At 39.5% G+C, this 16,433-nt stretch overlaps 1 protein-coding gene across 5 annotated transcripts in view; it reads right to left on the bottom strand.

Annotated features, from left to right (window-relative positions):
• Positions 1–6,399: 6,399 nt before the first annotated feature.
• Positions 6,400–16,433, bottom strand: part of LOC138982332 (uncharacterized) — an 11,129-nt gene continuing 1,095 nt past the window's right edge. Inside the window, exons 2-6 of one of the 5 annotated variants that reach the window (XM_070355585.1) lie at positions 14,895–15,019; positions 13,116–13,252; positions 12,894–12,958; positions 11,329–11,414; positions 6,400–10,147 (exon numbers count right to left, since the gene is read on the bottom strand). In XM_070355585.1, coding sequence (XP_070211686.1) covers positions 10,103–10,147; positions 11,329–11,414; positions 12,894–12,958; positions 13,116–13,252; positions 14,895–15,011 — 450 coding nt within the window. In that variant the 5' untranslated portion in view covers positions 15,012–15,019 and the 3' untranslated portion in view covers positions 6,400–10,102. Of the gene's footprint in view, positions 10,148–11,328; positions 11,415–12,893; positions 12,959–13,115; positions 13,253–13,436; positions 13,533–13,589; positions 13,803–14,894; positions 15,020–16,433 lie in introns of those variants that run through there. The other 4 variants (XM_070355586.1, XR_011460843.1, XR_011460844.1 and 1 more) reach the window with 4 other exon arrangements.

Below are 16,433 nucleotides of genomic sequence, written 5' to 3'. Positions count from 1 at the left end.
TTGATTGAGGATCCGTTATGAGTGTTCAGAACAACTTCTCAGTGAGGCTCGATTGATTGAGGATCCATTATGTACTGTTCAGAACAACTTCTCAGTGAGGCTCGATTGATTGAGGATCCGTTATGTGTTTAGAACAACTTCTCAGTGAGGCTCGATTGTTTCAGAACAACTTCTCAGCGAGGCTCGATTGATTGAGGCCGTTATGTGTTCAGAACAACTTCTCAGCGAGGCTCGATTGATTGAGGCCGTTATGTGTTCAGAATGATACTGACACCCCGGGCCGGTCATATCCATTCGGCATTCCGCGTGTTGGTCCACTACGCCACACCATAGACCATTTGGTCTATGGCCACACCGAGTAGCCTCCGCGGCGGGACAGCTCACTGAAGGTCTCATTTCTGGCGTTGACCGACACTGGCACTGCTGTGTCTGACTGGTTTACTTTTCCGCATTGCCATTGAGGGCCCCAAAGGGGGGGTATCATCACGATCACGGGAAGGGAAATTTTTACTTTCACGATCACAGTTACCTTGATTTTGTTTTCACGATCACGAACACCAGTGGCAAATCACGGTCACGGTAAAAGTTGCATGTACAGAAAGCACGTGTCAAAGTAAACACAACCACACAGTAATTCGCTCCTCTGGATCTATTGTTTATTCAACACAAAGTGACAACTGTTGCACTTTTTTATTATTATTTTTTGAATTCTCTTTCATACACATAGAAATACATATCATGATTTGTAATCAGTAACAAGAATGTTGTTTTCATTGCCTTTTCTCTCTCTCTCTCTCTCTCTCTCTCTCTCTCTCTCTCTCTCTCTCTCTCTCTCTCTCTCTCTCTCTCTCTCTCTCTCTCTCTCTCTACACTCATACACATTCAACTCACACACCCTCAGGCTCCCACACATGAATATATACTTGCACAATTTCACATTTGCAGAGCTAAATCTTGTAAACCCATTTTCTCAAAAACTATTGGGTGGATTGAAATTAAAGTACATGTATTACAGTATGTGTGATGGGTTCTTTATTTTCAACTTTGCCATACAATTTGAGGTACACCATCGCCTGGTTTCATGGCCTTGAAAAACAGACAGGAATGCTACGGGCCAAAAACGGTTTTACCTGAAAGAAGCGCTCAGTGCCAGTGGCGAAGCCACACGCCTGAGCCTGCGAAGCAGGCGAGCCAACTAGGGGGGTCCGGGGGCATGCCCCCCCGGAAAAAATTTCAAAAAACGGTTAAAATCTGTGCAATCTGGGGCATTCTGGGCATCATTTTAGGGGTTGTAATAGTGTTGTTATCTTGTTAAAAATCCCATTTTAGCCTCCCCCCACCACCATTCAACACACCTCCAAACTGGTGAAAACAACACTACTGTGCGCTGGCTTCATTGAGACCGGCGCCCGGTCGCGTTGCGCGATATTCACACGGATCGTTTTTGCGGAAATTTTTCAACTTCACCGGAAAAAATTTGACTTTACCGGATTTTGAAAACGGCTTTATCGGATTTCTGGCAATTACCGGAAAAGTAGCATGCCTGACAAAATCCCCAACGAACATGACTTTGATCGTCTATGACATGAGGATCAAGTGACCCAAACTGGCACGTCTCCCCGCCATTGTTTCTGAATTTAACCCATTGTTGATATTAAAGTTTACAGAGCCGGACCTGACAATGTCGACAATGTCAATGATCTCACTCAAACTCAAAGATCTTGAACAAATTTCAAGATCTTTGCCTACATTCAGAACAGTCATAGAGCAACATAGATCATTCAACATACCTTGATATTTCGTCTTCGGAAAGACCGACCCGTAGCCTGACCTTTCCACCAAGGAAGGCATTCTCGCCGCCTGCTTTGGTCTGGCTTGAATCCACAAAATATAACAGAAGTTCGATGACAGTACCGCTGCACGCCATTTTTGATCTTCGAATTCGAATTTGACTGAATGCACTCAAAACTTTTGCACGAAGCCCTTCCATTGGATGAAGTTTGGCAGACTTTTGCAATTTGCCTTCTGATTGGATCTCTTTTTGTCAGTGTGTGATCGGTTTTTTTTAAAGGGAAGCAATCGCTCTCAAAATCATATTTCTGAATGTGTTGTTGCTTCCCTTCAATCGGGGTTGGCTCCTTGACGAATAGACTAGAGGATCATAGACATCATAGAGTGATACAGCTGTGAAAAATGTACGTTGAAAATAAAATGCTTTGCAATAATGCCCATCACGATCACGAAAACAAATGACGATCACGATCACGAGACTTGATTTTTTTGTCATCACGGATCACGGGCAAAGTCCCATCACGATCACAGAAATGGAAATTTTGGCAATCACGGTCACAGAAAGGTCAAAAAACGCCAATCACGATCACGGTTTTAAACCCTTTGGGGCCAACATCGAACGCAGAAGAAGAAGAAGAAGAAACCCTTTGGGGCCCTCGCCATTGGCCCTGGTCGTACAAGTTAGACTAAGATTTCAGTAATATGTTGAAACATAATCTGTAATTTCTTCTTGTTCTTAAGTCAGTCAGTTTGCCTGTTCAGTTGTCGGCGCCGCGATGCCAGTCACTGATGGACACTGTGCTATGTTAGCCTGGCCTGGTGCGGGCTGCACTGAGGCTGACATGAATACATGTAAGAAGTTCAGTTTTCCGACCTGCTAGGTCAACTTATAAAACATAAGACAGAAAAACATAATTGATTGTATTACAACCACGTGCAGTACACAGGAATGTTGCTTGGCTTGCCGGGGGTCCTGATTTGGCCTATTATGGTCCGCTGGACCCGAAACTTGCAACAGCAAATAAATAAATAATGCTTGGCTTGAGTACACTGCGGCGCACACACACGCATGGACGCACGAACACACACACGCCCGCCCGCCAGCAGGCACCCACACAACAAACAACTTGACAAACTGACACTGACACGAAGGCATACACACACGCACCCGCGCGCACACACATGACTCCGGCACACCCAAACAAACACACGTGTGTGTTGGTATTCAGTCTGTGTGAATAAACTGATGTGTTTGTGTTTAGGTTTGAACAAAAACAACACTTATCCGCGTGTGCGTTCGCGTGAGTGTGTTCGAGCGCGCACGCGCACACACACGTGTGTGGGTGTGTGGCGGTGTAAATTTGAGTCAGTGTTTGTGTGTGCGTGTGTCTTTGTCTCTGTGTCTGTTGTTTTGAAGCATGTGAGAAAGATGATAACTTTTAATATTTAATGACAGACAAACAGCGATCATCAAAGTGACAGTTGGCGTCCATTTCAGGCACTGCGAAGCGCTCTTGCGTGACATCTTCGCGACTTTGTTTATCTGTGTATGGATGTGTGTGTGTGTGTGTGTGTGTGTGTGTGCGCGTGTATTTGTGTGCATGTGTCTGTAAATATGTGTTAAGGGAGGGGGGAAGAATGCGTTTGGCTTCATAGTACTTGCATACGAATCACTATCGCTAATCGATCGATGTTCACACAAAAAAGAAAAAAAAGCGCAGGATTTTTTTTCTAGTCATAGTCTGAGTCTGTTCGTGTAGACCCGACACTTGGCCACAAATAGCACCTGGTTTTCAAAGAAATCATAACGTCGATTTCGTGCGAATGAGCTTTTGCCAAACAACCCTTTTTAACACTAAGTGATCTATGCTCATTTGCTGGAGTATTAAACGCTTTGGCGAATAATTTTAATGTAATGATCTTGTTGAAAAATGAATTGCCTCCACAAGTGTCCTTACCTTGTTAAAAAAAAAAAAAGAGCATCTTTACGATTTTTGTAGCGTGTCACGTGAAGTGACACGTTTTGCCTGCATTCACGACTCGCTTGACCCCTTCCCTGTATAACCCAATTTATGAAAAGTAAAAAACAAGTCGCGTAAGGCGAAAATACAATATTTAGTCAAGTAGCTGTCGAACTCACAGAATGAAACTGAACGCAATGCCATTTTTCAGCAAGACCGTATACTCGTAGCATCGTCAGTCCACCGCTTATGGCAAAGGCAGTGAAATTGACAAGAAGAGCGGGGTAGCAGTTGCGCTAAGAAGGATAGCACGCTTTTCTGTACCTCTCTTTGTTTTAACTTTCTGAGCGTGTTTTTAATCCAAACATATCATATCTATATGTTTTTGGAATCAGGAACCGACAAGGAATAAGATGAAAGTGTTTTTAAATTGATTTGGACAATTTAATTTTGATAATAATTTTTATATATTTAATTTTCAGAGCTTGTTTTTAATCCGAATATAACATATTTATATGTTTTTGGAATCAGCAAATGATGGAGAATAAGATAAACGTAAATTTGGATCGTTTTATAAATTTTTATTTTTTTTTTACAATTTTCCGATTTTTAATGACCAAAGTCATTAATTAATTTTTAAGCCACCAAGCTGAAATGCAATACCGAAGTCCGGGCTTCGTCGAAGATTACTTGACCAAAATTTCAACCAATTTGGTTGAAAAATGAGGGCGTGACAGTGCCGCCTCAACTTTCACGAAAAGCCGGATATGACGTCATCAAAGACATTTATAAAAAAAATGAAAAAAACGTTCGGGGATTTCATACCCAGGAACTCTCATGTCAAATTTCATAAAGATCGGTCCAGTAGTTTAGTCTGAATCGCTCTACACACACACACACACACACACACACACGCACATACACCACGACCCTCGTTTCGATTCCCCCTCGATGTTAAAATATTTAGTCAAAACTTGACTAAATATAAAAAACGACTAAATACTATGCTGATGCACTAATCCTAGAGCCAGTAAAATGTCCTCCACGAATCTGTTTTTCTTTTTAATTTACCTTATCTGGTTCATATTTTACAATTTGAAAAATCACTTGCAACTGTGGGCGTGAAGGAAACTGTTCTTTCGCCGGGTACTGTACATGTGTTTATAATGCAGAATGCTGTCTTACAGGTGAAAGCAGGTATCTTAAAAATGCACACTTTGTGTGTGTGTTGTTTGCGTGCGTGCTTGTGTGTGCGATGTCAACCTTTCGCGTGTTGAGGAGGAATATTTTTGCTTTCAAGCCCATGTTTCATTTAGGTTCCAATTTCAAAATATATGAAATAAGAGACAGAGAGTGCAAGTTAGTTCCTGCAGTTAAAGGCACACTCCTTCATTGATAACATGTATCACTATCTCAAATATGGCCAGGCTCTTAAATGAGATAAAACTTATCTCTCCAGTTTAAGACACAAACCAACAAGTCGCGTAAGGCGAAAATACAATATTTAGTCAAGTAGCTGTCGAACTCACAGAATGAAACTGAACGCAACGCAACGCAGCAAGACCGTATACTCGTAGCATCGTCACTCCACCGCCCGTGGCAAAGGCAGTGCCCGTGGAATTGACAAGAAGAGCGGGGTATTCGTTGCGCTAAGAAGGATAGCACGCTTTTCTGTACCTCTCTTCGTTTTAACTTTCTGAGCGTGTTTTTAATCCAAACATATCATATCTATATATTTTTGGAATCAGGAACCGACAAGGAATAAGATGAAAGTGTTTTTGAATTGATTTCGAAAAAAAAATTTTGATAATAATTTTTATATATTTAATTTTCAGAGCTTGTTTTTAATCCAAATATAACATATTTATATGTTTTTGGAATCAGCAAATGATGGAGAATAAGATAAACGTAAATTTGGATCGTTTTATAAATTTTTATTTTTTTTTACAATTTTCAGATTTTTAATGACCAAAGTCATTAATTAATTTTTAAGCCAGCAAGCTGAAATGCAATACCGAACCCCGGGCTTCGTCGAAGATTACTTGACCAAAATTTGAACCAATTTGGTTGAAAAATGAGGGCGTGACAGTGCCGCCTCAACTTTCACGAAAAGCCGGATATGACGTCATCAAAGACATTTATCAAAAAAATGAAAAAAACGTTCGGGGATTTCATACCCAGGAACTCTCATGTCAAATTTCATAAAGATCGGTCCAGTAGTTTAGTCTGAATCGCTCTACACACACACACACACAGACAGACACACGCACATACACCACGACCCTCGTTTCGATTCCCCCTCGATGTTAAAATATTTAGTCAAAACTTGACTAAATATAAAAATGAACAGCCTAGGTGCTCTCTGTCAACAGTGGACATTTTCTGACTAATTAATGTCATTAAAACAAACCAATGGCCTTCAAGAAATTATTTCAAACAAAATCCAAATCAGCACAAGTAGTCAAGGTATTGATTTTGAATGTGTCCAAGTGAAATAATGATCTTATCCTATATAACTAGGTTAGAGATTGCTTGGATCTCAATTGTTTTCATTAGAAGGAGTGAGCCTTTACCCACTGGAGCCTGTTGTGCACTTCACCCATAATCAGAGAGATATAGAGAAAAGACAACCTGGCAACACAACAAACAAGTTCAGTAAAACTGATTTAATAAGTAAAGCTTGCAAAACCTTTCTCTGACATGTTCATTTACCTGCCAAAAGTACCATGTTGAATAGACGAGTTAGAAGAAAATAACGCTTTTAGGTTTGTATGTGTTGTGGAAGGGTGACCTTTTCTTGCAAAACCTATGACAAACAAAGGAGGAGCCAATCAATAGTGAGGGGTGTGTCACATGGACCAGAGCACATGTTTCCAACACACCCATCACTAGTGATTGGCCCCTCCAATGTTTGTCAGAAGTTTTGCAAGAAAAGGTCACTCTCCCACAACCGATACAAACCCGACATTTATTTTCGGAATTCGTCTATTTGACAGCAAAAGTGAGAACAAATGTAAAGTGACTGATTTGGCAGGGGAATAAAATTGGAAGTTTAATCAATCACACAAACAGTCATTTGTATTACACGTACTCATACAGGCTGACACATAACTTTTCTGCCATCTCCAAACAACCATCCTTAATTTTTAAAGCAAAGAATTAACGTACAACTTGGTACACACAATATACAAAAGAACTTGATGTGTAGTCTTTTGCAAAACACAAAATGGATAAGCATGTGTCATAAACAGATGTTTTGATCAGTAGTCGTTTCTGCTTTAGGTAAAACTTATGTTGACAGGTTTCTTTTCTATGCCATAATGAGAGAGAACACCGACCTTCTCTTGTGCTCAAGGGAGATACATAGACATAATGTATTGAACAGAAAAAAATGTAATATTTCTTTCCGATGAGGTCTTTTGCGATTCTCAAAATGTGGCTAAAATAATTACATTGGAAATGATACAGGTCCTATAATGTACTTGTACGACGATTTAGGTTAAAAACCTGTACGCCGATCCACAAAAGTAAGCTGCATACGCGGGGGGGGGGGGGGGGGGGGGTGGGCTAGTAGCAGCTTGGTGTGTAGACACTTGATGTGTCTTTCCAGTGGCTGTCCAGTCGTGCTTTAAAGCAGTTAACGCTATCAGCTGTCACAACATTGTCGGGCAGGGTGTTCCAGTCTAAGACAACTCTGTCTGCGAAGAAGGCACTCCTTACTTTCGACTTGGCAAAGTTTAAAACTGTTTCCTCTCATGTCCCTTTCAGTGGGTGGGGGTCTGTGTAGATTGGGTTTTGCGATTCTCAAAATGTGGCTAAAATAATTACATTGGAAATGATACAGGTCCTATAATGTACTTGTACTTGTACGACGAGTACCTTTGAGGTATTTAAAAGTGTCAATCATATCACCCCTGCGCCGACGATGCTGGAGACAAGGAATTCCCAGGATCCTAAGCCTTTCTGAGTATGACAGTTCCTTCAGACTTCCAATCATCCTTGTTGCCCTTCTCTGGACATTCTCTAGGTCCACATTATAATTAAGGAAAAATCAACAACAACCAAACATAACTGAGCCAATACAAGAAGTAGCCACGCTACTAGGTTTTAGTGTTAGTCTAAAAAGACAATATTCCATGAAAAAGTCTGAACAGATTTGGTGATTTACAATAATCATAGTCAACTGGTGCTCATGACTAAGATTATTGTAAATCACCAAATCTGTTCAGACTTTTTAGTTAGAGTGAACTATGAAGAAGAACAGTATTTCTCCAGTAGTGTATTTTCACAAAACAACATTGGTACAACGTTCATAATTAGGTGTGAGTAAACTATACTGAAGGCATCAATAATGGGCAAAGGAAAAACTATAAGCATGTGCACATGAAGTAAACCAACAAAAACTCAGAAACATTTTGTAAAGCCTCTAAGTCGAATCAACCCCCCAAAAATAATCTCACAAGGATCCAAACTAATGTATAACACCTGCTGTAAATTGAAGTACATGTATGTACTTCAAAAGGACTGCCCAGAAGTCAATAAAGTGGTAATTTTCTCCCTTCAACAAGATACAAAGTCACAAAGATGACAGAAACTATGTGATGTCAAAATAACCAATGCATATATACAGTGGAGTCCGGGTACTCATAACATCTACAGTGCCATCTTTCTTCAAGAAAAAGGGGGAAATACATGTAGATGAATTGTGGAAATAACGTTTCTGGGTTGTATGGGTTGTAAAAGAGTGAGTACTCAAGAGTCTTCATTTTGCTCCGACAAATATTGACATGTGGTTCCTTTACACATGTATGAGACACACCCTCGCTAGTGACTGGCCTATGTCACATGGGGAAATATCTCACTTGACATTAGTGGCCAGTCACTAGTGAGAGGGTGTCTCTGAAACACGTGTACAGAAACCACATGTTTATATTTGTCTGAGCAAAAGCAAGAGTACTCACTCTTTCACAACCCATATAAACCCAACAAAGTTATTCAGGAATTCGTCTATTGATACAGCAGCCAAGTTCAGACACACACAGAGCAAATAAATGTTCATTGTCTTTTCACTCAGGATATTTCATTCTGTTAAAAACAAAAAGGGCCCTTCCAAGCAATTTATTTTCTGATGTCTCTCGGTCCCAGTGACTGAAAAGTGTGATACAGTCAACAGTGTACTAAACAAAACGATTATAACACGTATGCATCATAGACTGTGTACATAGTCATTAAAAAAGCATCAGGTAAAATCAATAAGGTGCAGGAGATCATTCAGACAATAGATTTACATGGAGAAACCTTTCCAACTTTTTACAGTAAATGCATGGGGTAATAAAATTCAAAACTCAGAAGTGTATTCAGCTTCTGCTACATTGCCAAGCTTGCCACAGAGATAAAATAGTTGCACCTGCCATATGAGAACAGCCTATGATAAGAAGAAACCTTGCAATAAAGGACTGGACACCTGAATTCCCTTTTTTTGTTATCTTCAGTAACATTATACATGTCATGACAGGCCGCCTGCAATGTAGGGACATTTTTGGCTGGACCATAGGGGTGTTTTTTCATGGCAAGTACCACTGTGATATTCCGGTACAGAGATGTTTGGAAAGTATTTATGCTGCACTCCTAGCCACGAAGGACACTTTGGAGATCAAAGTGTACTTATTCTTCTTCTTCTTGTCGATACTCAGATCAAGGTGTACTAAAAAATGTGAGAAAAAAAATCGAATAAAAATTTCACAAGAGAAAGTTTAGACACAGAAAAGCAGGGTTTATTTATTTTTAGATCAAGGTGTACTAAAAATAAATAAACCCTGCTTTTCTGTGTCTAAACTTTCCCTTGTGACAATTTTTTCACACGGGAAAGAAGATATTACACTCTCATACATATATAAATTCAGTTTTCTGGGGAACACAAGAAGAGAGTAAAGACATCTGTTAGGGGAGGAGATCAATTCTATGGTGGTCTCAGAAAGCTAGGTTCTATTGTACATTTATTTAGACCACTGTGTGAAATCAAATAAGAAGCTGTATATCAATATACATCACTTGAAAATCCCCCCAAAAGACAAAGTTTGAACTAACATGTCCATAAAAGCTGCAAAATACACCATGAACATATAGAGTTAGACAATAGAATTGATGAAAAATGTACAGTGAGTGTTTACCAAACTGTATCTTCCCTTGTTTGTCCATAGTAGTCCTCTATGGCTCTTAAAATAAAACAGTGAACATGTCTGAGGGCTTTAACATCAATCTTCACAGCTACTGCCTGGTGGTGATACTAGAACTTCCTGTGTTGATGTCTTTTTATCCCAGCCTTGTTGTGCCTTGATTGGAAGACAGTATCACAAGTAGTGGCCACCATCGGACAAAACACTGTCTGTCTTGCACTGGAAAAAACAAAACATTCTGGAATTACAAAGATATAAAAACTTTTTCAAACAAACCCGAAGGTTTGTTGTATTGAGCTCCCTACATTCGCTCAAAGGGAACACACTATCATTCATTTATAAACAAATAACCACACACACACACACACACAAACAAATAGCACACACCCAAAAACATAACTTTCACAACCAGACTGGAGAACACACAACCCTTATCTCAAATTTTCTTCCTGCAATAGAAAGTGAAGGCTGGAGCTCATACAGTGTATTGCTAACAGTAACACACAACCATAAGTAATTTTGCTGTTCAAACTGTCATTGTAAATCATGAATGAATGAACTCAACATAAACTTAGAGACACAAGTAATATTATATTGCTGTGTGTGTAAAACAGCGTTTGAGCTATTGTTTAGGCTAGCATGTACGTTTTAACTTATACAGTACCAGAAGGTGCACAAAATACCGAACCATTTACCATTCCAGCAAGAGTTTTCTAATAGACGATGTTCAGAAATAACTTTCAGGATTTTCAGGTCTATTGCTAAATTAGAGTAAGACTAAGAGCCTCTTTTAAGTGGTCAAGCTTTTCAAACTTAGACGAAACAAGTATTGTGCTTCTGAACAGGTTTATCCTGTGATCGGGACTAACAACTAACTCTGATGTGCATGTTATGCAGCGTGTGCACAATACTATGCCACTTTCTGTAAATGATCAACGTTCACAAGTTTATCAGAGTTCCCGATGATTGCTGGCCTATGTGCTATAGTGATCCCTCTCAACATGTTCTGATTGATGTGACGCGAGTTTCATAAAACACATGTGCTTAGAGAACACTTCCACTGATCTGCAAACAATCGGCTCTGATGTGCATAGTTTTGAAAGAAAAGGGTATTATAATATAATTATATATGAGCGCTGACTGCATAACATACATATTAGAGTTATTTGTTTGTTCTGATCGCAGGATAAAGCTGATAAGAAGTGTGGTGCATTCTTCGCCTTGTTTTGAAAAGCTTGTCCTTGTAAAATGAGTTCTTCATCTACCACACCGACCAAACATCGGGACAAAAGTTATTTCCGTAAGACGTCTATTCACAGTTATCTTCAAACAGGGGAGGGTAGCGAAAGGGGTAAACAAAATCCCAGGACCACTTAACTTCTACAAACTTAAAAACATACCTGAGTTCTTCCGGAGGCGGCCACCATTTTGACCCTTGTGAGTTGTCCCTCTTCTCTTACTCCAACAGCTTGTCTGTCATCAGTTTCTTGATGAACAATGGAAATAAATTAGAAATCAGTTATAAAGTTACATAAGTCAAAACGTTTTAGCGACAAAACAATGATAACTGTTCACAACCACACACTGTTGACTGTACTTAAAGCTGTTGTCTATCTACGACTATACGTGGCTCGATGTTTGAAAAGATAGGGCTTAGAAGCATGTACTGAACTCAGTACAGTGAAGGCAGCCTGAAACCTTGACAGATTCATTTAACGCTTGACTTTTGCTGTGATAACTTCCTGTTTGCTCCCTCTATATTCAAGAGGCACCAAAGGGAACAAATACGCCTTGGTGGAGATTCAAACTCAGGAACTCACGATTTCAGGGCTGATGTTCTAACCACTTTATACTACTGCGCCAATTATGACAAGCGCTGAACAATTTATACATTTTATGTTATTTTTGGAGCAGCATCTATTTCATACCTTTATCCATCAAATGATCAATTGCTCAGGAGTGAATTTAACTACTTCTTGGATAGCTATACTTGAACTGCACAGAGATTTGGAGAGATTAAATCAATAAATTACTGTTCTTCTACTTAACTTGTATGTTGTAAATAGATATCACATTCACAGCCATCACATCGCGTGAATGTCGTGTAGCATGGTATTGGTAACATAAAACATGTGCTGTAATTTCGTGAAACATGTTTGCAAAATAACGGCGAAGTTTACAGACAATTTTGACGCTATTGCAATGCATGAATCATTGAATGGTATTAATTCCACCTTAGCATAGAAACAAATTGTAACTTTTGCATCTTTGTTAAAACTGATGGAGTGGCCTAGTGGTCATGACATCCCCCCCGAAATCTTGAGGTCCGAATCTGGTATACTATGAGTAGCAACAAGAATAATGTGTATGCTTCCTTTGACCCTAGCCTGTTTATTGCAAACCTAAACCGATTAGTAGTGGTGACAGACAGGGCTGGATTTAACACAGATGAATATATGTGTGAGTTATTAATGTAATGGTCAACAAGTTACCATACTTTTTTAAATGGAAGAAGAGCATTATCACATTGTTGGCAGCATTGTGCAAAATACCCATACCATTCTGGATTATTGAATTGATTGACCCCAACATGGACCAAAACTCGTTAACATTATTAAATAACAATCACTCTGTAATGATTAACAACTTTTGGTTACATTTTCAAATGTTACTACATGTAGTCAGAAAGAGGTGTACACCACTGTATATAATTAGAAGAGTATTACTATTACTAAGTTGCAAACCCCACTTTTATAAAGTAATTGCTAGAGAGAATTTCAAACACCACCAGAATAATGTAATGAACATCGGGTTTTCTTTTCAGATCTCCTGGATTTATAAACAAAAGCTGCTAATTCAAAACCTACAACTCATCCAAAGATGGAAAAAAAACATGGTTCGAGATTAGCATTGCGATCATCCTCCTTTAAAATAACACAGCTTAAGATTTGAAATACATACTAACCAAGCCTATGTATACAACTGCTTGTTGTACTACTATGGTCACAAAACTGCCATTGCCAGGGAATGCTAAAACAGATAAAGGCGATGGATATAGCTTTCTGTCAGCACATTGAATAACAGTGAAAATGAAATTAAGGGATGTCTGGCTGACGGTAACAATAGCAACCACAGTCAGCATTAACCGGAAAGATTTGTGTGTGTAGCCAAGCCTAATGATATTCACCTGTTTTTGCATGATGAAGGAGTGGTATATGCAGAAATTCCAGCAGCGGACCCAGGTATCCTAGACTGGTCAGGCTCTGAATGTACTCTTGCCATAGAACTTCTTTGTGAGAGGCACCCACCAATAAGTCCTCGGACCTGAAAACAACACATAAAATACAGGATAAGAATAAGGATAAGGTGTGATAATTGATATAGTCCTGTGAGGTCAACCTCATGGCAATTCGGGTTGCTTTCTCTCTGGGGAAAGTGAACCGCCATTCACTGAGTCAATAACACTGATACAGTACACTACAACATTTTTTTCTACAATCTTTTTTACCGTTATTTCCACTTTGTGATTCATGCGATCTTATGCATGACTCCTGATAATGTCGTCTGGCGTTGGCAACACTTCCATATCAATATTAAAGCTTTGAAAACATTGTTATCTTTTGACCTAACCGGTTTTTTTAATATTTCTAGCAGTAGCAACCTCCTTGCGGAAACTTCCAGCCTGCCCTACTGATGTCGTTAATGCATCACGTTCCAGTTCAGGCCAGTCCACCTCCTCCAAATGTTTTGCAACCCTTCAATGGCTTCATTCAGTCCTTTCATTTTTCTGAGATGTTGAATTGGCAAAATGGTCTTATTTTAGGGTGTGGCACAAAGTGAAGCACTGGGAATCTCGCCATGACCCATTTCCAAAAGAAAGATAAAGCAAACATTTACTTGAATCAAACCATTTAGGAACTGTGGGATTCATGGGGGTTTATCCATTTGAGAACAAATCTGTTACTTCCCTTGCCAAGTAACATTTCCCTTTATTTTCCTTTTTAAAATTTTGTTTAAATAGAAATTATTAAAATAGAAAGAGGTTTTTAATATGTACAGAATAAAAAAAACGGAGGAATGTTTGCGTAAAGAAGGAATTTCCATAGAAACGAGTTTTCACTGGTATGTAAATTGATTTAAAGAAAAACTCTGAAAGGGGTGTGTGTGTGTGCCTGTATGCATGATCTGTTGGCAGGTCCAGATTAAAAAACAAATTGAAAAAATAAAATCTGTGCAATCTTGCATATTTATGATATTAGCAAGATCTAGATCAGCACTTTCCAGGACGTGTACGGGTAATGTGATCAAATGTAGTTTTTACATCACGCGTTTGCCAAGATCTGCAGTCTTGGTGGGAGCAAAACAACACATGCCTTTGGAACATTGGAGAAAAAAGTGAGTCACGGGTGACGCAATATCTACACGTACAGGCCTTTGCTACACGTTCGACCACCCAGAACACTGTATTCTGGGAATGGGAGTATCTTTCATGAATAATATTGTACACAGCAACAACAACAAAACTGACCGAATTTAGTACATGTTTTGTATTGCTAGTAACCAATAATCATTGTAACCCAAGTTTAACTGAATTAATATTATTTGAACATACTTACTCTCCAGGACCCCCTACTGAACTGTGCACTACCCTACTGAACTGCGTTCAACATTATGATCGCTTTGCGTGTGCCACTTGTAGGAGCTAGCTCGTTCAAACAGTTTTCAAAAGTGACTTACACGGGCGGAATCTCACTGAATGAAGGGACGGTTTTATGGAAGACTTTGGTCTACTGGGTAGATTGTTCTATTTGATTTTTGTACCTCGATTTTGTTTTTCTCGGAAAAGGAATTCTGTTCTCTCTGAAATGTGTAGCTTTTCTCGGAAATCCTGGGATCCGAGGAGAATTTATCTATGAAAAAAAACAAAAACAAAAAAGGGTAGTAAAGACCATCAAATTGTACTCACTTGATAAAGTGTTGTTAGTCCTAAGTTTTCAAGTGATGGCTGGCTTTCTGATTCTTGTAAGTTGTATTGAATCTTGGTCTCTGTCCCATACATCTCTTGTGGTGACAGCGGCAGCATGAATCAAACTGCACATTGAGAGTCCACACACACTAAAAATAAGAGTAGCAAAATGGTTAACCAGGAATAGTCGAATCATGATGGTTAGTGAATTCCCAGACATGCATTCAATACAATGATCATAAAAGTATAACGTATAAGATGTCAACATGTATAATACATACATGTGACCTGGGGTGAGGTGCAAAAAGCCAGACTCTGAGCCACCGAACTGGGTGGAAATCGCACGCGGGGTCTGACTGGTTGAAATCACAACAAATCTTAATTTCAACCAATCCAACCCTGCGACTGTGTAACACCAAGTTTTGCACCCTGCACCTCAGCCCAGGAAACCTGATTATCAAATACCTGAAGTTTGTTAATGTTAGTTGTTACTGACTGTGTGTGGTCATTGAGCGAGTCGTACTCATAGACTGGGTGTTTGTTATGTCATTGTCCATTCAGTCACAACTTTGACAGCCAGCCAAGACTCAGTCACTGAGTCAGTCAAGGCTATTCAAGACTCTCACTCTCAGCTATGTCATGTGTTTCTGTGTGCATGCAGACCTTTGACAGTTTGAGCATGTTCATGTGCTTGCACATGTATGTGTGTGCACAACTGCATAAGACTAAGATTTGTAACTGTAAGACTGTGTATTTGCAAGGATTGTTGCGTTTGTGCATCTATTTCAGTATTTGTTCTTTATTGTTCCCATGATAATTAATGCCTATGTGTTCTAGTGTGCGTGTGTTTGCTGGCTTTCAACTTTTGTGCAAGTGCCACCTTTTGTTTGTGTGTGTGTGAGTGTGTACTTTTTTGTGCTTGTTTGTGTGTGTACATGTATGTGTTCATGCATGTGTCATTGTGTGTGCACAAGCTAACAAAAGGTATTTTTGTGCGAGACTTTGTGTGGTTATCAGTTTGACTGTTTGTCACTGGTGCCTGTTTTAAATCTCTTTCTCACCATCAAATGACTGTACTTGTTTTCAAAATAAATTGGTAAATTTGCAGCTTGTACATTATAACTTGACAGTAAAAGAATTGTTCAAATCAGAGGATAGCATTCAGAATCACTCAATCAGTCAGTGGCTAGTCAATGCCACCCTAAATAGACTCAGCTTGGCTCAAGTAAGTCGCAACTGGTCACCAGTTATCGAACAGCACAGCGATCAGTATCACCATCACCAATCAAAGCAGTGCAGACAGTATTCAGTATCACTGCTCCTTTCTTTGCTGCATGCTCGTTGGCTCGGCTCCTTTTGCTTTAACTCCAAATAAGGCCCCCCCCCCCCCCCCCCAAATAAAAAAAGGTGTGGTTAACTGAAGGTAACATAGCCCCAAAAAATATGGTAGGAAGCTAGGCAATCACTTTTTTTTTTTAATGTGTACAAATTAAACCTACTTGACAGGGAAATAAGTGTGCGACTCGAGCGCTTTCGCTG

Source organism: Littorina saxatilis, linkage group LG12 (genome assembly GCF_037325665.1).
Source record: "Littorina saxatilis isolate snail1 linkage group LG12, US_GU_Lsax_2.0, whole genome shotgun sequence".
Taxonomy (NCBI): Eukaryota; Metazoa; Mollusca; class Gastropoda; order Littorinimorpha; family Littorinidae; genus Littorina; species Littorina saxatilis.
The sequence above is the reverse complement of the archived record's forward strand: the minus strand, read 5'-3'. Positions and strand labels throughout refer to the sequence as shown.